This window comes from Papio anubis, chromosome 17 (assembly GCF_008728515.1).
Source record: "Papio anubis isolate 15944 chromosome 17, Panubis1.0, whole genome shotgun sequence".
In the NCBI taxonomy this organism is placed as follows: domain Eukaryota; kingdom Metazoa; phylum Chordata; class Mammalia; order Primates; family Cercopithecidae; genus Papio; species Papio anubis.
This window is the reverse complement of record NC_044992.1, coordinates 66,473,930-66,494,582: the sequence shown is the minus strand read 5'-3', so window position 1 is coordinate 66,494,582 and position 20,653 is coordinate 66,473,930. Positions and strand designations below refer to the sequence as shown.

The 20,653-nt window shown below is 56.8% G+C and overlaps 1 protein-coding gene across 1 annotated transcript; it reads right to left on the bottom strand.

Annotated features, from left to right (window-relative positions):
* Positions 1-284: 284 nt before the first annotated feature.
* Positions 285-20,490, bottom strand: SLC9A3R1 (SLC9A3 regulator 1). Its single transcript, XM_003913387.5, has 6 exons — positions 18,716-20,490; positions 7,356-7,517; positions 6,060-6,213; positions 2,665-2,705; positions 1,402-1,491; positions 285-1,170 (listed from the first exon to the last, which is right to left on the bottom strand). The coding sequence occupies exons 1-6, from the start codon at positions 19,154-19,156 to the stop codon at positions 982-984; spliced, it is 1,077 nt and encodes a 358-aa protein (XP_003913436.2). The 5' UTR covers positions 19,157-20,490; the 3' UTR covers positions 285-981.
* Between the last annotated feature and the right edge of the window lie 163 nt (positions 20,491-20,653).

Genomic DNA, 20,653 nt, shown 5'->3' with positions numbered 1-20,653 from the left:
TAGCCCACATCAGTGCTTACAGCCTGGGACACAGGCACACGGACCACCAAGCTGAACACCCGGCTGGGTACATGCATCCTCCTTCCCACAGGACTTCGGCAGCTAGGCCCTCTAGCTAAAGCTACTCAGGCTTGGGGTCACAGGGAGCCCTAGATGGCCCTCCCTCCAGTGTACGCCACCCTCCCAGCCAAAGACCACCCTGGCTTACCATTTCTCACTTTCTACCTATAAGGGGTCCAAGGCCAGAGGACAAAACTCCCAAGGAAGACACAGAGGCTGGAGGGTTTGGAGGAACCAGCTGAATTTCTGAAGTGTTTCCTTACAATGGTGGTACCTGGCTCAGGGATGGGCAGGGGTAGCCAAACCCTCCCCGTGCTGCCCAGTTCTGAGGGTGGGAGTAGGAACAAAAGTTTAACGCTGAGGCCACTGCCATGCCCTGGATGCAACAACCAGGAAAATCATGTTAATCAAGGAAACAAAAATTCCTCTAGACTCTGCAATACTGCACTCTTAACAACAACAAAAATCAAATGAAAGCAAGATGTGTCTGCCACAGCTCTCAGGATAACGGATGCCCTGTCCACTGAGAGTGGCAGTTCTGCAGTCAATGATCAGCCCTGGACCCAGTTATCACACGGGGGAGGAAGGAAAGGTGTCCTCTCGCCTGGTCCCACGATCCTGGCATGGTGCAGGTCCCAGCAATATCCCAGGCAGAGTGGCAAAGGGACACCTGGTAGGATGAGGCACTCAGTGAGGAGGAGGGAGGCAGAGTCTCCTTTCTAATTGCAGGATGACGGGAACACATTCACCTTCCCTAAGGTAAGGGAAGAACATAGTTCTCTAGAAAAATCATTTGTCAAGAAAGGGCATGTGGGTGCTGATTTGTACGTTGATTCAGGGGAGTAACTGGGGAGAAGGAAAAAGGTGGGGTGGAAGGCTGGCTCGGCCCTGCCAGTCACCGGGTGGCTGGCAGCAGGGCGCTCAGAGGTTGCTGAAGAGTTCGTTTTTCTTGCTCCAGTCCATCTGCGGGGCCCGTTTGCTGCTGCGCTTCTGGTGGGCCCTCTCTTTGGCCATGGCCAGGGAGATGTTGAAGTCCAGGATGGGGTCGGAGGAGGAGGTAGACGAGGGCGCTGTGGAGTCCTGTTTTGGGGGGCTGTCTTGGGAATTCAGCTGTAAAGAGAAGTGGGGGCAGGAAGTTGGGAGTCAGTCCCTCATTAGGCTCCCTGGTCCTCAGCCTCAGTGAGGTGGCTCCCTTGGGGCCGTGCCCAGGGAAGCCAGGTCACAAGAACAGAATGCGGCTCAGCATGTGACCTCAAAGGCAGGCTGGTGTGCCAGGAACAAGTGCGGCCTGGGAATCGGCTTCCTGTAACCCAGTTGCTACCCCCTGCATGGCTGGCCTACCTCCTCGCTGGTGTCACTGGAGGCGGATCTCACCAGGGTTGGCCTGGGGCTCTCTGAGGCTGCCTCTGCCAAGGCTTCACGACTGTTCTCCTGGCAGAGAGAAGAGGGGTGTGGGTTGTCACAGGATGGGGTGAGGGAGTCCTGAGGCAGGAGGGAGCTCCTGGGGAAGTAGGGGCCCCAGACTGAGAAGAGGTAGTGCTGATGCCCTGGCCACCCACCCCGGGTTCCCACCGCCTGAGCCTGCTGGGGCTCCTTTTTACATTCCTTCGAGGATCAGAGGGCAGGCTGGTTCTGCTCAGGCTGGAGGGATGGGAGGGGTACAGATATCATGGGATTAGCGCTCCCTCCCCCTGGGCTGCTCCAATGTGGCTTTTAGATACTGACTTGCCTTTTGAGCCAGTGACCAGGGAGGGGCTTCTTGGAATGTGGGGACACTGGAGGCCTCTTTGCTTGGCATGGGGAACCCATGTGGTGCTCCCTGAATCTCCTGTGGTCCACCTGACTGTTTGCCTGGATTTGACCCCAGGAATCCTGAAACCCTAACCCTGAAGCAGCAAAGGAGGGCCTTGAAGAAAGAAAGTAGATGAAACATTCTAGATCCAAAGATGAGGTGACAGAAGGTTTAGGCCTGGGTCCAAGGACCCTCCCCCTTGTCAAGTACCCTGGCAGGAGCTCCTAGGAAAGGGGAACCTTTGAGCAGACCCTGCAGAAAGTTCCTACTCTGTGGCCTGACTGAGTTGGCCTGTCCCAGAGTGAAGGCTTTGGCTGGGGCATCAGCTTGGCACCCAGCCCCTTCCTGGGTTCTTCCATGGCTTCAGCTGGCGCCCAGCCCCACCATCTCTTCCCCAGCCTCACCCCCTTTCCCTTCTGCCCAGGGAAGGGGGGAGGAGGGGCTTTGTTCTTCCAACCCAGACTGGAAGTAGCAGCGGCCCGGCTGCCCGTGGCCAGACACTGAAGCTCTGTTCTTGGGGGAAAGAATGGCCCCTTCTGTATGGTGGGGAGTTGGAGGCGGGGGCTTGTCACCCAGGATGGCGGGCTGCAGAGGGGCCCAGCCAGCCCTCTCCCTCCCAACAGCTTTGGCCCCAGGCAGAGGCCAAGAGAGTTCTGGCAGTTCTATAGCTTGGAGCCGAAGAAGGAGCTGGAACTGGGGACCCTGAGGTTTTGGCCTTAGCCAGAGGGCTATCCTACCAACCATAGCACCTTCTGACCTGTCTCCCGCACCCCCAGGATTGAAATCCAGAGAAACAGGGGACCCGCCCTTACCTTCTGTATCTCGCCATTGGTGAAGGGCTCAGGCAGGGGACCTAGGCGAAGGAGAGAGCAGAGGTGAGTCCGGAATGGGAATGGAATAGAGCGTGGAGAGGAGGCGGGAGTTGGGGTTGGGCAGATCATTAGATCTTGTTCCCTGGGTCAACATCTCAAACTTTTCTGATGTCCACCCACCATAAGTACATTTGCCTTGTTGTTTATTTAAAAAATTTTTTTTGTAGAGATGGGGCCTTGCCATGTTGTGCAGGCTGGTCTCAAACTCCTAGCCTCAAGCAATCCTCTCACCTCGGCCTCCCGAAGTATTGAGATTACAGGTGTGAGCAAATGTCTGGCCTATGTTTGCATTTTGATGACTCAGCACACACAAAAATTTTGTGTAACAAAAGTTTCACAAAGCAATACCCTTACTACAGTGTTCTTTGATATTTTTAATTTCATGTCATTAAAAAAAAAAAGTTTCTGGGCCAGGTGTAGTTGCTCACACCAGCAATTTGGGAGGCCGAGGCAGCTGGATCACTTGAGGTCAGGAGTTCGAGACCAGCCTGGCCAACATGGTGAAACCCTGTCTCTACTAAAAAAGACAAAAAGAAAATTAGCTGGGCATGGTGGCACACACCTGTAATCCTAGCTACTTGGGAGGCTGAAGCAGGAGAATCGTTTGAACCCAGAAGGTGGAGGTTGCAGTGAACCAAGATCGTGCCACTACACTCCAACCTGGGCAACATAGCAAGACTCCGGCAAAACAAACAAACAAACAAACAAACCCTGCTGGTCTCTATCTACCAAAATGATCTTATGAGGCACTGGTGGGTCACAAGGTGTTTAAAAAATGCATTGTCCCGGATGGAGATGAAATTCCAGGATGGCTGCCTAATTCCTATCTGGGAACTCCTACATGGGAAGCTTGTTAAAGTATAGATTCCTGGACCTTGGCAGCACAGATTCTGGTTTAGTGGGCAGGCCTAGGAATCAGCATTTTCCAAACGCTCCCCGGGTGATGATGATGACACCGAAATTGGAACCACACCCCAGACTACAGTTAGTATCTGCCTCAACTGAAAGAGAAAATAGTCCAGGCTCGGTGGCTCATGCCTGTCATCCCAGCACTTTGGGAGGATGAGGCAGGTGGATCACCTGAAGTCAGGAGTTCGAGACCAGCTTGGCCAACATGGTGAAACCCTATCCCTACTAACAATACAAAAATTAGCCGGGTGTGGTGGCGTGCGCCTGTAATCCCAGCTACTCAGGAGGTTGAGGCAGGAGAATTGCTTGAACCCAGGAGGCGGAGGTTGCAGTGAGCCGAGATCGTGCCACCGCACTCTAGCCTGGGCGACAGAGTGAGACTGTGTCTGAAAGAAGGAAAAAAAAAAGGCCAGGCACAGTGGCTCACACCTATAATCCCAGCACTTTGGGAGGCCGAGGTGGGTGGATCACAAGGTCAAGAAATCGAGACCATCCTGGCCATATAGTGAAACCCCATCTCTACTAAAAATATAAAAATTTGCTGGGCATGGTGCCGCGTGCCTGTAGTCCCAGCTACTCAGGAGACTGAGGCAGGAGAATGACTTGAACCTAGGAGGCAGACGTTGCAGTCAGCTGAGATTGCACTACCGCACTCCAGCCTGGGTGACAGAGCAAGACTCTGTCTCAAAACAAAAGAAAAAAAAAAGAGAAAATAATTCCAACTCCTATTTGCCAATCAGGAAATGAGGGGGGACAAGAAGGCTCAAGGGGTGTGTCCTGGGTATCCCCTCCCCAAGCCAGTGGGAAACCTGGAGGGGTCAGAGGGAGAGAAGACAGGTCTGGGGTCACCTTCACTGGGCTCACTCAGGGTAGGGGTCCCACATGGCTTCAGGGGTGGCTGTGCCATCTCCAGGGACTGGTCAGCGTAGGCGGGCTTCTTCTGAACTCTTAGCTTAAAATTCCTGGTCATCTTTTCCCTGTCCCCAGTCCAGGACACAGCCAGAGATACCTGACTCTCATCTTCTCCTCCCCTCTGACACCCACAGCCTTGCTGGGACACCAGGGACACTCACTGTCCCCTCCCCATCAGCTCACAGTGGTCAGAGTGAAACCCTGGCTGCCGGACAGGGGGGCATTCCTCTCTATGGAAAGAGTGAGGATGCCATCCTGGAGGGACTCCGGGGAGGAGACTGTCCCCAGGCCTCTCCCTCTTCAGGTCCTTTGGCCAGAGGCTGCAGCCCCTCTAGCCCGAGAGACAGGCAGAAGAGGCAGGAATGTCTGAGGGAGCCAATTACCTGCAGGGCGAAGGGGTGGGGGAAGCAGGGGACTATCCCAGGAGCTGAGTGGAATCCAGATTCCAGCTGTGTCTTCCTCATATCAGATCCCTAGGAGGAAGGCTGGGGCTTCTCTGGGCCTTAGTCTCCCCATCAGTGGAGAAGGGGATTATCTGAGTTACCTGGTTTCCATGAACTTGGGAGATAAGGGTAAGGTGGTACCCCATCTCCCATGCCCAGAGCCAGCTAGGGACTTCCAGGGGCCATCCTCTTTTCTAGGAGCCTCCGGGCCTTGGATTGCGCCAGAAGGGGACAGGGCCTCCCCAGTTGTCCCTTCCAACTGGGGATGGGAGTCTGCAGCAAGACCTTTGTGTGAATCCCCTTTTGCACATACAACCTTGAGTCTTCAGGAGGCCCCACCCACTGCAAAGTCCCAAGAGGTTCCACCCACAGTATGGCCCAGTGAGCACCCCTGCCCGCTCCAGGGAGCCATCTTCCCAGGGAGAAAGTCCAGACCAAGGAGCAGAGCACTGCTTAACCCCTCCCTGCCCCAGTGCAGCAGCCCTGCCCTGTTTGGCTCGGGCCTGGGCAGGGGGAGGCGCCGGGCTTGGCAGGGTGATGCTGGGGGATGGGGGGGGCAGGGGCCCAGGGCTTGAAGGAGGACCCACTACTCTCTAGAGCCAGCAAGGCTGAGTTTCCAAGACAACCTGAGCGGAGGGAGGGGAGGCACTGGGCCCCGCCACTGGACTCTGATCTGACCAAGCAAAGGCTGGAGGCCTCCCCGGAGTTAACCCTTTCCTCACGTCGACACTGCCCTGAAAGTTTGCTGGTGGGGACAGGACTGGGGGCTCAGGCCTCCTTTGGGGCTGCAGCTTTGGCCGGGAGTCAGAAGATCTGTCCATTTTTCTCAGCGACCTCATGCCAGCTGACCCCATCACAAGCCGTCCTCGGAAACCCACTGCCACTCCCTACACTAGGCCCCCACTCCCCCAGCCCACACCTCTGGGCCTCCCATGAAGGAGGAGGAGGGAGCACCCACGCCGGAAAGCTGCCCACCCCTCGCCTGGGACCCAGCAAAGTCTTAGCCCTGGCTCACATTCCTGACTTGGGGGCCTCCAGCCCCAGGACGGCCAGCGGCCCCACCCGGCTTACCATTCAGGTGCTCCTGAGATGGGGTCACTTTGCATTTCTTGAAGAACTCGTCAGTTTCCCTGTCCACCACAAGCAGCTTGGTCTCGTCCCCGCCAGCCCTGATGGCGGACACCACGTCCCCATGCTGCTTCCCCTCCATGCAGACCCCGTTCACCTGCAGGGCGGGGTTGGGGAGGCGTTACGGGCACAGGCCTTGGTTCTGGGACAGGTAGGTGGAGGAGGGCTGGGGGCGGGGGCGGCCACCTTGGTTCTCAGCCAGTTTGCAGTTCACAACTTGGGGATACTGACCCCCATTTCTGCAGAGTCCTGAACTAGGCCAGGGGTCCTCCCGTGGACAGTCAGCTGGGGAGGCAGGATACATGGGAAGGGCCAACGAAAATATCCAGACGAGACTAAACAAACACAGCTGGGAGAGATGGGATGGGAGCGAGCTGGGAGGCCGGGGTGGGGCCCAGCCTGGGTAAGGACTTGCTGTCCGACTTCCCTCTCTGGACCTTGGTTTTCTCACGTGTAAAATGAGAAGTCTTGGGAGAGCTGATCTCTAGCTCTAAGGTTCTAAGACTGTGATTCTGGGACCTGCCTGAGCATTTGGTTCACGTTTCACCTCCCAGGAGCATACACTAGAGCCAGAGCACCGAATGAGCGAGTCTAAAAGCCTAACTCGGGGCTAGGCGAGGTGGCTCCCGCCTGGAATCCCAGCACTTTGGGAGGCTGAGGCAGGAGGATCACTTGAGGTCAGGAGTTTGAGACCAGCCTGGCCAACTGTAATCCCAGCTACTCAGGAGGTTGAGGCAGGAGAATCGCTTGAACCCGGGGGGCAGAGGTTGTAGTGAGCTGAGATTGTGCCACTGCACTCCAGCCCAGCCTGGGCAACAAAGCGAGACTCCATCTCAAAAAAAAAAAAAAAAAAAAAAAATATATATATATATATATATAAATAAAAGGCTAACTCAGGAGAGGGGTTTTGTTATTGCCACCCGCCTCTGTGTGCCTGGCAGCAGGGAAGCTCTGGAGATGTCCCCAGACATCTGCCTGATCGATGGGTGAATCACAGGCTGCCCAGTATATCTGCTTGGCAAGGAGGAGTTCAGGGGAGAGTAGAGGTAAGAAAGGAATCTGTCAGTCAGTTCATCTATCCTTCCATCTATCCATCCACCACCCGTCCCTGTCTCCCTCCCATCCACCCATCCATCCAGCCGCTCCAGGCTGGCTATGCCCATAGGCTAATCAAGCCCCAGGTGCTGCTGATCTGCAGGGAGCGGGGCAGTCAGATAGGAAGAGGGCAAGAAGCATCACCTCCACAATGCGATCCTGGGCCTGGAGACCTGAAGCTTCAGCTGGGGAGTCTGGGTCCACTGACCGGATGAACTGGCCTGGCTTGGACTTGTCGCTGTGCAGGTTGAAGCCATAGCCACTGGGGCCCTTCTTCATGGTACAGAGCCGAGGCCGAAGCTTGCGCTGCAGAGACAGGGGAGGGTCCATGGCTATTCCACAATGCCCCAGGTTCTGCCTTCCCTGTCCTCTGCCTGGCCCCATCTCCCCAAACAAGGAAGGTTTGGGAGGACGCAAATTTGCTTAGATCCCTACACAGCAATTTGAGAGGGTTCTGGCCCAGGACTCAAAAGACTTGTGTGGACACCCAGCACCGCAGCAACCTGCTTAGGTTATGTGGGTAAAACACTGTTCTGTCCAAGCCTCAGTTTCCTCTTCTGGGAAATGAAGGGTGAGACCAGGTTAGCTCTCACGTGCCTGTCCCTTCTGACAGTCTAAGGTGAATCGCATGCTGTGTTGATCGGGCCCCTATCCCTCCCCATTGGTGGCTCAGTCTGGCCCTCCTGGAGAGGGGGCAGAGTGTGGCACCCCTGTCAGCCTGGCTGGGGACCTGGGACATATGGCTGAGGACCCCCAGCCCCTTTGTACCCTGTTCTCTGCAGCAGGGGAGGAAGAGGCAGGTGTTTACTGAAAGCTGGGCCGTGTGTTTACAGTAAAGCCTTCCTCCATATACTCGAACTCTCTCTCACCCCCACCAAGCCAAATGGCCCAGCCAAAAGGGAGCCAGAAGGAGCAGATAACCAAAAACCTATTGTGCGGCACAGCAAGGGACCTGGATAAGACAGGGGGCCATCCTCAGGCGTTCCAGGACCTCCTCCCCCTACACCGCTGCCTGAGGGTAGAGGTGGCAACGGAAGCACAGAGACCCCAGAAGCCAAGGAGCCTGAATGGGGAGGGGACTGGGAAAAGCAGGGCTGGGCTAAAGGGAGCCCAGTGTGGCTGTGGCCTGGAGGGTGTGACCTACTAAAAGGGCACATGCAGATTTCTTTTGAGTGCTCGGATTCAGCTGAAAACAGTTTCCAACATGCTTGGTCCAAAGTAAGCAGCTCAGCTTAGAAGCTGCAGGCCTGGACACACAGTATGATGGAGGGAATATGGGTGTGGGCGGCTGAAGCCTGTGCCCAAGGACTACGCCTGAGTCCCTGTCCCTCTCCCCCTCCTCCAGGCCTGGTGCAGAGCCACTGGCTGCTGTCCAACCTGCTGGCCCTGCGTTATCACTCAGCACATCAGGCAATGAGCAGTGGATAGTCAAGGCTCCGAGCCAGGTTCCAGCTCCCCTGTTTAGGAGCTGTGTGACCTGGGGCAGGTCATTTATGGATCATTCTGACTGCCATCTGCCTCCCAGGGTGGCTGAGGCCCAGTGAGGTCATTGCCTTAAACACTTTCTAACTGTAAAAAATCCCTGTGCACACCCAGACTTTCCCATTGTTGTGAATACTAATGAAGAGTCATAGGAAGCTGGGAGTGAGATTCTGGTGGGGTGGGGGCGTGTGTGCCAGGCTGCTCTGAAACCCAAATCCCCAGCTGGGAGTGGAGAGGGCCGAGAGGAGTGGGAAGGCGTGCCCAGGAGGGTGTATGGGCCTCTGTCCCAACTTGCCAGCCCCGGGAGGCTGCCACCATCTGCAGCAGACTCAATCCCCAGCCTTTCGGTCTCTGGGGGTGGCTAGAGGATGACTTTGCATTCCTTTAAAGGCTCGGGCAGGTCTTTCTTCCTGTGTTTCATGCCCAAATCTAGGCTTGAGGGCCCCTCACCCCAACAACAAAGACGGTTAAGTGAGTGGTAAAACAGTGAGGGGCTCACAAAGGCTTAGGAACCCTGAATGAAGCCTCTTGCCTTGTTCTCCCTGGCCCATCCCCTGCCTCACTGCAGGGCCCACTCCCCGCTTGTTCAGCTGTCACCTGCCCCAGGCTCACCCCCGGCACTCCCACAGCCCTACGGGATCTTGTTCCGGGAGTAAGTGAGGCTCTTCTCCCCTAGAGCTAATCCCTTCACAAAGCTCCCAGCCAGGCCCTCCCCCAGGCCCTAGGTGAGTAGAAACAAGTCTGACCAGTTGCCGTCACCAGGACAGGCGCAGCTTTCTGCTTCAGCCAGACCGAGCTGCAGGACCTGGCCGACACCCTGAGAAAGTGGGGAGGGTGAAATCTCAGGACAGGCAGGGGGCAGCTCTAGTGACCTCCTCCAACCTCTCTCCACAGTCCCCACGCTCCCAAAAACCTTCCCATAACCTGGCTGGGGCTTGTCAGCTGTTTTTGAGACGGGGAAACTGAGGCTCAGAGATGTTGAGCCCACTGCCTGACATCACACAGCCAGAACTCCAACCCTGGTCTCTGACTTGGAACCTGTCCTCCTTCCACCACACTGCAGCGTGCTCCTTAAGGATCCAAGTCCAGAATGGGGCAATCCACTGGGAGGTGAGGTCCCAACAGGAGTCAGGCAGTAGAGGGCAGACAGCAGCTCTCTCCAGGGCATAGGCTGCAGCCTCTGCTGGAGGTGGGCTGGGAGCTGAAGAAACCACAGCCTTCCTTCCAGGTGCTCAGGGCCTCTCATAGCTGGAGCTACGGCCTGAGCTGGGGGATGAAGCCTGGCGTGGGTGATGGGACAGGGGCATGGCTGGACTGGGGGCAGGTGGCTCTGGGCGCTCCCCCCGGCTGGCAGGGCAGGGCTGTGCTCGCTGCCTTTGGGATGCCCGTCCTCTGGCCCTGGTCTCTGTGCTGTGGGCTTCCCTCACTGATCTTCACCCCAGTGCCCCTCGCCTAGTGACATATGGTGCCAAAGCTCCAGGGCCTCCTTTGAGCCTTGCTCCGCTCTGCCAGCACCAAGTCATGCAGTTCAAGGGGAAACGGGGGACCCAGACTGAGGGGCTCAGGTGCCCTCTGTTCCCTTCCTCTGCACTGGGACTGCTCCACTGTTCTGTCTAGACGTGGCTCTGTGGTGGCTCTAGGACCTGAGGGGGTGGCTGGACAAGGAGATGGGAAGCCCCAGGTAGGCCCCACCGGCATTTAGACAGCTCCAATGCACCTGTAGAGCCTCCTCCCCAAGTCCCTAGAGACTGCCTCCCCTCACACGGGAAGGGGGTTCCCACTCTCCAAGGGAGACCAGCCTTGTTCCTCCTCACCCCTCCCCCAGCAGGAGCCTCCCAGCTGTCTCCAGGAGGTGTCAGTGCCAGCTGCTGAGTCAGCCCATCAAGCCAGCCCATCCCAGCCTGGGTGGAGGCTGGGGCTGGCAGGGGGAGTCCCTTGGGGCAGCCCCCCTGGGGATCCGTGGGGCCTGGCCTGTGGTCTCCAGGCCCAGCACTGAGAGAAGATGGGGAGGTATGGGGTACTTGGCCGAGCTCAGCCACCATTGCTCTTGGACCCTCACCCCCAAGCTGGGGCAGGGTTGGGTTCTGCCTCTGGGGAAAGGGGGCAAATGGGAGTGACGTCCAGGCATGCTGGGCTTGGTGTGTGGCCCCCAGGAGCTTAGGAGGAGCCAGCTACAGAGGGGCCCAAAGCATGGTGGGAGGAGGAACCTAAAAAGGAACATAGCCCCAGTGAGTTCCAGAGGGCAAAGTGGATCTCCAGTGACGACAACAGCCCGGGAGACCCAAGTTCAAGACAAAATCAGGATCTGCTCAGAAAGGAGACGGCAGAGAGCCAGAATTGACAGGAGGGAACATGAGGCCACACAGCCGATGGGCAGTGCAGCTGGGCCGGGGTGACCCAGGGTTGGACAGGCTGGAGACTCTCACTTTCACACAATGCTGGCTGGCTTTCCAGAAAAGACCCTGCCGGGAGAGCTGACCCCAGACCCTTCTCCCAGGACCTCCTCCACCCTCAGGCTGCCTCCCTTCATCTGTCCTTTCCCCCAGGGAGCTTCACCCCACCCCAAGTGGCCGCCCCATCACCTCCACCCACCCCATCACCTCCACCCACGCAGTCCAGGGAGCGGATGGCGGGCACGGAATTCAATAGGCGCCACCAGCAGTCACCTGGAAAGCCGGGGAAAGTCGATACCCTAATCCCAGTGACCGTCTCTGGGGAGCAGGCCCAGGGCCGCTCCCTGCTCCTCCTTCCTCCCTTCGGGGAAGGCTGTGGGAGCCTGAGGCCAACGCCCCATTGGGCCCAGCCCCTCCCTGGCTGATGCCATAGTGATGGGCCCTACAGAAATAGCCAGCCCGCTTCCTTCGAGCCAGCCAGCTCAGGACCCCAGAGGAAAGCGGCTGGAGGAGTAGGAAGACCACTTGGGTGTCCAGGGGAACAACAGAGGTAACCCCACTTCTCAAGACCGCACCTCCCCCAGCCCAGGGCTCTTGTTCATGCAAAGAAGACCAGTGCCGTGATGCCCAATACAGGAAAATCAGCCCCAACAAGAGGATGGAAGGGGCAGGAGGGAGCCCTGGCTGTTCTCGGGGGGCTGGGGTGTGTGTGTCAAGAGTATGTTGGGGGTAAGGGCCATGTTTGTTCTGGGAGGCAGCTCAGTTTGTTCCCCACATTCTGGAAACAGGCCTGGGTCTCTGGTGCTGGCTCTTCAAGGAAGCCAGGATGGAGACAGCTGGCCTTGCCTGGAGAGCTGCGTGACAGGCAGCCTGGGGGCACTGGGAAGTGACCAGGGACTCCGGACACTCAGCCAGTGTCCACACCTCTAGGCAGAAGGTGTCTTCTCCTTACCCTAGGTGAGGTACAGGGGGCTTGGCTGTCACTGGCCCTGCCGAGTGGCCCTGATGTCACCTCATTTTACCCTACAGGACCTCCTTCCACCCTCCACATCCCTCCAGGTCTGTGCAGGCGGCGGGGAATGTTGGATGCCTCCATTTGCAAAAAAGGTCACTCACTGCTCCTAGCCCTTGATCTCCTCCCTCCTGTTTCTCAGTGGGAAGAGCTTTCCCTGGAGTCTGGTAGGGTGGGAACCAGGAGGGAGTCATACACTAAAGTGAGGGCTGCTGGTCTGACAGATACCCCCAGGACTCAGAGGTCTGAACCAGGTTCTCCTTCTGGCTAGTAACCTCTTCTTCCCACGGGGGCGGGAGGGGGCAGAGTCTGGCTCAGGTCTCCCCAGGGCTGGGCAAGCCTGGGATGGAGCAGGCTGGTACCGGGGCTGCAGCCCGGCTGGACACCATCCAGGGCTGGCCGCCCCGTGCCTTCCCTTCTGCCTCCCTCCTCATCCCTCACCCTCCTCCCAAAAGTCTCTGGATTTAACCCCCAGGGGCTGTCCCAAGGGGCTATTAAGAACCTTCAAGGAGCTTGTGAAATTGAGGCTCAACACTGAAGTAACAAATAGGAGCCGCTGGTTACTGAACACCTACTATATGTTAGGCACCGAGCTCTTTACGTGTATTTTCTTAGGAGTCAATTATAGTCCTACAAGGAAAGTATTATTGCAAGCATTTCACAGAAAAGGAAACTCAGCTTCAAAAAGCTGGAGTCAATTGCTCAAGTACACATGGCTGATGGGCGAAGGCAGGATTTCAGCTCGGATCCAGAGTAGCACTGTCCAGTAGATATATAATGCCAGCCACGTTTGGAACATAAGTCCAGCTGTGGCTCAGAATATGATGGGCAGAAACACCTGGCAGAGTCAGGCATCAAGCACAGACTACTCGTGTGGCCAAATGGCTGTGCAGGCACTGGAGTCAGAGGGCTGGGTTCCCAGACGCACCCCTGCGCTGTGTGGGAGGAGTTGCTAGCTGAGAGTCCTGGGACCCACCATGGTCACCTTAACTGATCAAGTGTCAGCCTCCATAGGCAGAGAATGGGGCCAATATCTGCCTCACTGTGGTCATATGGATTAAATGAGACAGGGAGGGTTAGTACTTAGTACACTGCTAACACAAATAGTAGCTACTATGTATTGAACACTTACTGTCAACCTACAAAATGGAGAAAACAATAGCTAATTTGTCTGGGGGACAATGAAATGCATATCGGCTGGGCACAGTGGCTCATGCCTATAATCCCAGCACTTTGGGAGCCAAGGCAGGTAGATTACCTGAGGTTAGGAGTTTGAAACCAGCTGGCCAACGTGCTGAAACCCTGTCTCTACTAAAAATACAAAAATTAGCAGGGTGTGGTGGCAGGTGCCACCCAAACTGGCCAACATAGTTAAACCCTGTCTTTACTAAAAATACAAAAATTAGCACAGTGTGGTAGCAGGTGCCTGTAATCCCAGCTACATGGGAGGCTGAGGCAGGAGAATTGCTTGAACCTGGGAGACGGAGGTTGCAGTGAGCTGAGACCACACCACTGCACTCCAGCCTGGGTGACAGAACAAGCCTCTGTCTCAGGGAAAAAAAAAAAAAAGAAAGAAAGAAAGAAATGCATATCAACATCTTTATGTCATAGGTAGAGCGCCTAAAGGCACATTACAAACCTAAGTTTCCTTCCAGGTAGGGCCACTCTATCTTAGAGCAACGAAAGCAGAGGAACACTTGTTATTGGAGTCTAGAGCTCTGGTTTCTCCTTATAAAGAGCGCTGCAGCATCAACAAGACCTCGGCTGAATTTCGTCTTATTTTTGGAGACGAGTCCCACTCTGTCACCCAGGGTGGAGTGCAGTGGCACGATGTCGACTCACTGCAACCTCCACCTTCCAGGTTCAAGCCATTCTCCTGCCTCAGTCTCCCAAGTAGCTGGGACTACAGGAGCCTGCCACCACGCCTGGCTAATTTTTGTATTTTAGTAGAGATGGGGTTTTACCATGTTGGTCAGGCTGATCGTGAACTCCTGACCTCAACTGATTTGCCCACCTCAGCCTCTCAAAGTGCTGGGATTACGGGCGTGAGCCACCGTGCCCAGCCTGAGTTTCTTATTTAATTCCCCACCCCACTTTCCCAGGGACCACTGAGATGGGACATCTGGGAAAGGGGAGAAGGACCTCATCTAGACATACGGAGTTCCTTGAGAAGGAAATCCCCATTCACCCCCGCCCCTCTTTTTTTTTTTGGTAGAGACGAGGTCTCGCTGTGCTGCCCAGGCTGGTCTCAAACTCCTGGGCTCAAGCAATCCTCCTGCCTCAGCCTCCCGAAGTGCTGCGATTACAGGCACAAGTCACTGCATCCAGCCAAGAAGCCCCCCTCTATCTCCAAGAGAATCATCTCCAGAATTACTGAGTTAACAGGAGCCTGAAGGTAAGAACCAGGGCTACACTGTTTTGCCAGCAAAGATCCAAACACACAATCACATACCCTGTCCATTTGAAATCCAAACACCCAGCAGCTCGACCTCTGTTCTGCCCCTACCAGAGCTCCAACTTGGTTGGTGTAAAACGGCCTGCCCGCCCTGGCAAAGAGGTTGATGGTCCTCCAGCTAACTGTGCCCCACCACCCACCTTGCTCCCTGGGGTGCCTGCACTCTCTGCCTCTGGGATCAGGGTCAGGGCTGGCCGGAAACACCCCAAGCTGGGCACTTTCATTTACACACCTGTCATGTCACCAAATCTTCCCAATAACCCTGTGGGCAGTGCCTTTCACAGAGGTGGAGGCTGAGGGTTGCAGGGAAAAATGAACTCCCAGGATCCCAGAGCCAGCACACAGCAGAGCTGGGATTCAACATTGATCTGGCTGACCCCAAAGCCTGGACTTTTGGCTTTCTAGTTTTCAAATGGAAGCTGCTAGCAGGCAAGAAAGAGGAGTTGGTAGGTTCTATCTGGAATTCCAATCTCTGGGTGGGGCGGGATGAGCTAAATGAGGACAAAGGTCCCTGACTGTTGTTATATATTCATTCATTAATTCAAAAACTGTTTTTGAGAGCCTCCCTGACGTGTGCCAAGGACTGCGCTGGGGATAGAAACACAAATAGGCCACAGTTGGTGCCCTTGGGCTTACCATGTAGTGGAGAAAAAGGTCACAAACAGATGATTAAAATATTGTGTGTTCAGAGCGATAAAAGATGTGAGGACAAAGAGGAGGCGGAGGCCGAGGCGGGCAGATCGCCTGAGCCCAGAAGTTCAAGACCAGCCTGGGCAACATGGCGAAACCCCAGCTCTACAAAGAATTTTAAAATTAGCTGGGCGTAGTGGTGCATGCCTGTAGTCCCAGCTACTAGGGAGAATGAGGTGGGAGGATCGCTTGAGCCCTGGAGGTCGAGGCTGCAGTGAGGCGAGGTTGCGACACCACTCCAGCCTGGGTGGAATCTGTCTCAAAAAAAAATGAAGGAAAGGAAATGCTAACTCTGCCTACTGGATTAAGGACAGGCTCCCTGGAAAGGGACAGAACGGTCAGGGTATGAAGGCTCAGAGGCTAGAAACGAATTCGGACCCTGGGTGTGGTTTTGGGGATAGGGAGGTAGTGGTAAGAACAGGATGACAGATGGAGAAGGGCCATGGAACAGCATATCACTCTTTAAAAAACAAAACAAAACAAAAATTTAATAGAGACAGGATCTTGTCATGTTGCCCAGGCTGGTCTCGAACTCCTGGGCTCAGGCGATCCTCCCACTTTGGCCTCCCAAAGTGCTGGGATTACAGGTGTGAGCCACCACACCTGGCCACAACATATCATTCTTAACCCACAGTGACCATTGATCGGGCACTGACTGGGTGCCAGGCTTGGCCACAGTGGCACTTGCCCAACTAGGCAGAGGCTGACCCAGTGCTAGCTGCCCCATGATAGATGTGCAATGATCACTGTGAAATATGTATTCATTCCAATACCAACTGCAAAGGCTGGATGAGCCTGGACTCAGTGCCAGGCACTGAGCTACCTGCTTTACACACAGCCTCGTGCAATTCCGAGGTAGCTGCCATCACCCCCAACAACTTACACAAGAGGAAATGGAGGCTTACAGAGGTGAAGTAACTTGGCTCCGCACAGCCTGGCTAGTACAGCTGAGCTGGCTCAGCTCTGCGCAGCCGGCACTCTGAACCCAGACTCAAGGGTTTAGGCCTCATCCTGTGACTGGTGGTGAATCGGGGGAGGAGGGTTTTAAGCAGGGGAGCAGCAGGGCGGGTGCTGCTGCCCCTCTGTCCCCATGGGGGATGAGGGGAAGGCCATCCACAAAGCAAAGCCGGTGGGCAGAGCTGGAGAGCCACTTCTACCTCCTTAGGCCTAGACATCCCAGCGGGGACGGCCAGTGTTACAGGTACCCATCAGCCTCTGCCATGAGTGGTTCTGGACACGGCTGGTCTTCCCAGCCAGAGGCCACCCAGTTAACCACTCTCTGTGCCACACTTTTCCACTGAGATCCTCACTTAGTAAGTGGAGGGCTAATGAAGATAAGGAAACAGCCCCACTTTGCACACAAATTCAGACTAAAACGAACTGGCAAACCTCCATTTGATGCTTTAGTAGTATAGGGTGTGTTTTAGAAAAAAGAACTCTTACAATGTCTGTTAACATTTTTTGCAATAACCGCACGGGCCATCTGTATGCTCAACACACAGGATTGCGGGGATTTTCTGCTAGAGGGACTCAATGGTGTTGACTAGGAGTCAGTTTAAGGATCTGGGATTCAAACGCCGGGCATGGAGTGCGGTTCAGCGTTTAAAACTTTAATAAGAGGCTCAGGTACTTCATGTCATTTCTACAATTCTAGAGAAGGCAGGCATCACATCGCCCAATGCCTCCACCTCACAGATGGGAGAACCAAAGCTCAGAAGTCCTGGGACTTGGCTGGTGATGGTGTCCCCAGGATTTGCTGGTGGCTCTTCTCTCATCTCTTGGCCTAACAAAGTACACACAAATGTAGGTGTCCCTCCAAAACATGCAGGAATCTGATTCTGTGCTTACCCAGGAAGCTCAAAGCTGCTGCCTTTGGGCGCATGTGCTATGCCAGGCCTCCACATTAGCCTCCCAGGCCCTCTGGCACCCAGCAGCATAACCAAAAGGGCAAAGGGAGGAGCTGAATGAGACTGTAACTTGTGGGGGGTGGGGGTGGGTGAGTATTTGTGTGGGTTCCAAAGTCCAAAAAAAAAAAAAAAAAGAATGTCAAATCGATCGATGGACTCAGCATAAAGTTCACACTGGATTTCTGCCTGGGACTGGAGATCATCAGCCCCAACTCCCTGGTGTCAACCCCCTTGCTACGGGTGCTCAGGTCCCTTCCCCCTCCCCTTGCCAATGCCAGGTTGGCAGGGGCAGGAAGTGGGAGCCTGGTGGCCCTGGCATTCCCAGCACCCACCTCTGGCTGGACAGGGCTTCTGGTGACCTCACTTCCACCAAACCAGTTGATCCTCTAGGGCTTTGCCTTCTCCCTTAATGCCAAACTGTACCCTTTCTCTGTCCAGAAGGATCCTCCTGGTCCCCATGGACACTCCCATCAGACACTGCCACCAGGGCGAGCTGGTGCAAACTGAAGGGGCCCTGGGAGGCTCACGCCCTGCCCTACACAGTACACCACTCCACTCTCTGGGGACAGGAGGCTCAGCACAACTCCTGTTTTGCCAGCTGCCCCTCCTGCAGCTGATCCAAACTGGGATCCTATGGGCAAACACCAAACATGGGCAAAAAGCAACCGGCCTGCTGGCTGTGTGGGCACCAGAGTGACCGTGGCAAGGCCAGGGCAAGACCACCGGCTCACCGTGAGCTCCGCTGGCGCACACAGGGCCGTGAGCCCCAGGAGCTCTCTCCCCTCCCCCTAGCCATCTTTCTCTTCTTCTAAGGTCTTCCCCCTCCCCTCCCAGATACAGCTCTAGGCGCTTACTCCTCACATTCCTGAGAATCGTAAATCCTCTGAGGTGGCAGAACCACCACTCCGAGATGCCTTGGCTCCTCCTCCCCGCCAGGCAACCCCCACACCGCCCTGAGATGGTGGGGCTTCCTCTCCCTTAGAAGTCACACAGGACTCCGGGAGGATGAAGTCCTGCAGGACTGAAGTTCAGGACACACACCAGCGGGCTGCGGGGAGGGCCTCCTCGCGCCGGGGCTCCGCACAGGAGTAATGCTATTTCTCTAGCTTTTGACGTAGGAGTGGCAGGGGAAGCTGGCACCTCTGGGAAGGAGAGCCCTTCCTCCCTGGCCCATCTGCGGACTGGGGTGAACGAGGAGAGGGCGCCAGGGGACGAGCAGGACTGGGGGATTCCGAGGAAGGGGAGCAGACACCCGCAGACCCGAGGGAAGGGGGGCTGGGTTCCCCTGCGCCGCCCTCCCAAAGGCCAGGGAACAAGAGGTGCAGGCGGCAAAGGCTCTCAGGCTCCCAGCACAGCCTGGGAAGGAGAGGAGGTCGCGGGACGCAGCCCCAGGCCTGCCTAGGATGTGCCAGAGCGCCTGGTAGGCGGGCGGAAGCGGTCTCCCCCTCGCAGCTCGAGTTTCAGAAAAACGACGGCCGGCGCAAGGCTGGACGGCCGGGGCACCTGGGTCTCTCTGGATCCCCCTCCCACTCCGTTCCAGCCTGCGCGGCCGGGGCCGAGCTTACCTGCTCCGGGTGGCTCTTGTCGGCCTCGCGAGGCTCATTTTCATTGCCAGCCCCCTGCGCCTCGGCGGCGGCCGGCGGCTCGGCCTGCCCCGGCGTTTCCTGGGCGCGCAGCAGCTCCTCTCGGACCTGGACGCCAAGCTTCTGCAGCTGCTCGTCCGTCTCGGGGTCGACCACCAGCAGGCGCACGGCGTTGAGTGCCGCGCGGATGCGGCTCACCACCTGCTGGTGGGTCTCCTTCTCCACATTTTCGCCGTTCACCTCCACCAGCCGGTCCCCCGCCAGCAGCCCCGCCTTCTCGGCCGGCGAGCCGGGCTCCACCAGCCGGATGTACTGGCCCAACTTGCCCTTCTCTCCGTGCAGGTGGAAGCCGTAGCCGTTCGGACCCTTCTCCAGGCAGCAGAGCCGGGGCAGGGGCGCCCCGGCCGCCGCGTCCGCGCTCATCTCGCCCTGCGACGGGTCAGCGGCGCGACTTGGGGTTCCGTTGGGGATGGGACGGGACGGCCCAGCCCTTCTTCCCGTCCAGCAAACCGGGAGCGCAGCGGGGAAGCCCTGAGCCGCCGGACGGGCGAAGCGAGCAGGTGTCCCAGGAACCGCCGGCCGCCGCGGGCCGCGAAGAGCCCAGAGAACTGCACGGACCAATCCCCGCCCCGCGCGGCGTCTGAGCGTCCCAGAGCCCGCCCCAGCTTCTTACCCCGGGGGCGGGGCCGCGCTGAGGGTGGGGACCTCCGTGGGCCAATAGGGGGCTCCGGGCCGGGGCGCTCAGTCCGGGTGAACGGCGCCGGCCAATGGGAACGCGCGGGGCGGGGCCTGTGCTCGGCACTGCGCCCCGCAGCGGGCGAAGACAGTGCGCTCAGGAAGTGGAAGTGTTTGTTACCGAGCGGCCGGCGCTGGGGTGGCAGGGGCGTGGCCCGCCGAGTTCCCGGTTCTGGGCGGTGGGGCCCGCTGGCTCAGGCCTGGTTTCCCCTACCTGTGGCGGGGAGTGAGGAGAGCTGGCCCTCGGATAAAGGGCTCTAACTTTGTTTTTGTTTTTGAGACGGAGTCTCGCTCTGTCGCCTAGGCTAGAGTACGGTGGCGCGATCTCGGATCACTGCAACCTCCGCCTCCCGGGTTCAAGCGAGTCTCCTGCCTCAGCCTCCCGAGTGGCTGGGATTACAGGCGCGCACCACCACGCCCGGCTAATTTTTGTATTTTTAGTAGAGACGGAATTTCGCCATGTTGGCCAGGATGGTTTCAAACTTCTGACTTCAGATGATCCGCCCTGGGATTACAGGCGTGGGCCACCGCACCTGGCCAACGTTTTAACAGCCTTTAGCCAAAGCCTGGGTGCAGCTCCAATTGAGAGGGAGAGGCTGTTGCCGTGGCAACCACTCCCGCGCTCAGGGCAGCGAGGGCCTAGCGGTCTCGAGAATTAAGACGGAGGGCCTCCTGGGAACCTACAGAGTTTGAATAACATTTTTCCGTTTGTGGGAACCCTAACCCTAATCCACTTTGTGCTGTCCCAGGACTTGCATAGAGGAGTGCGGGTTCTGATCCCTGCTGGGAAGATGAGGGCTCAGCGAAGGAGAGCCTGGGATCTCGAGGGGCAGCCCACTGAACACAGGCCATCTAGGCCAATGGCGTGGGCTCTGGCGCAGCGTTTGACTAGGGAGGTGGGGTGGGGAGAGGCAAGACAGACTCAGGTAATCAACCTCTGGGTACACTCCACAGGGAAAGGAGCCTTGGCTTTTTTTTTTCAACAGAGAAAAATGATTAGGACTGTAAAGCCTTCTAGCTCACTCTTGCCAAAGAGAGGCTGGTCACAGAGGCGGGGAGACAATCTCTTAGGAGGGTAGCTGGCCATCTGAGGACAGACACTGAGGAAGGAGGATGGAATGATTTTGGCAGTGAATGACAATTCCTTCAACAGGACCCCCCCTGCCACGCTCACTTCAAAGAAAC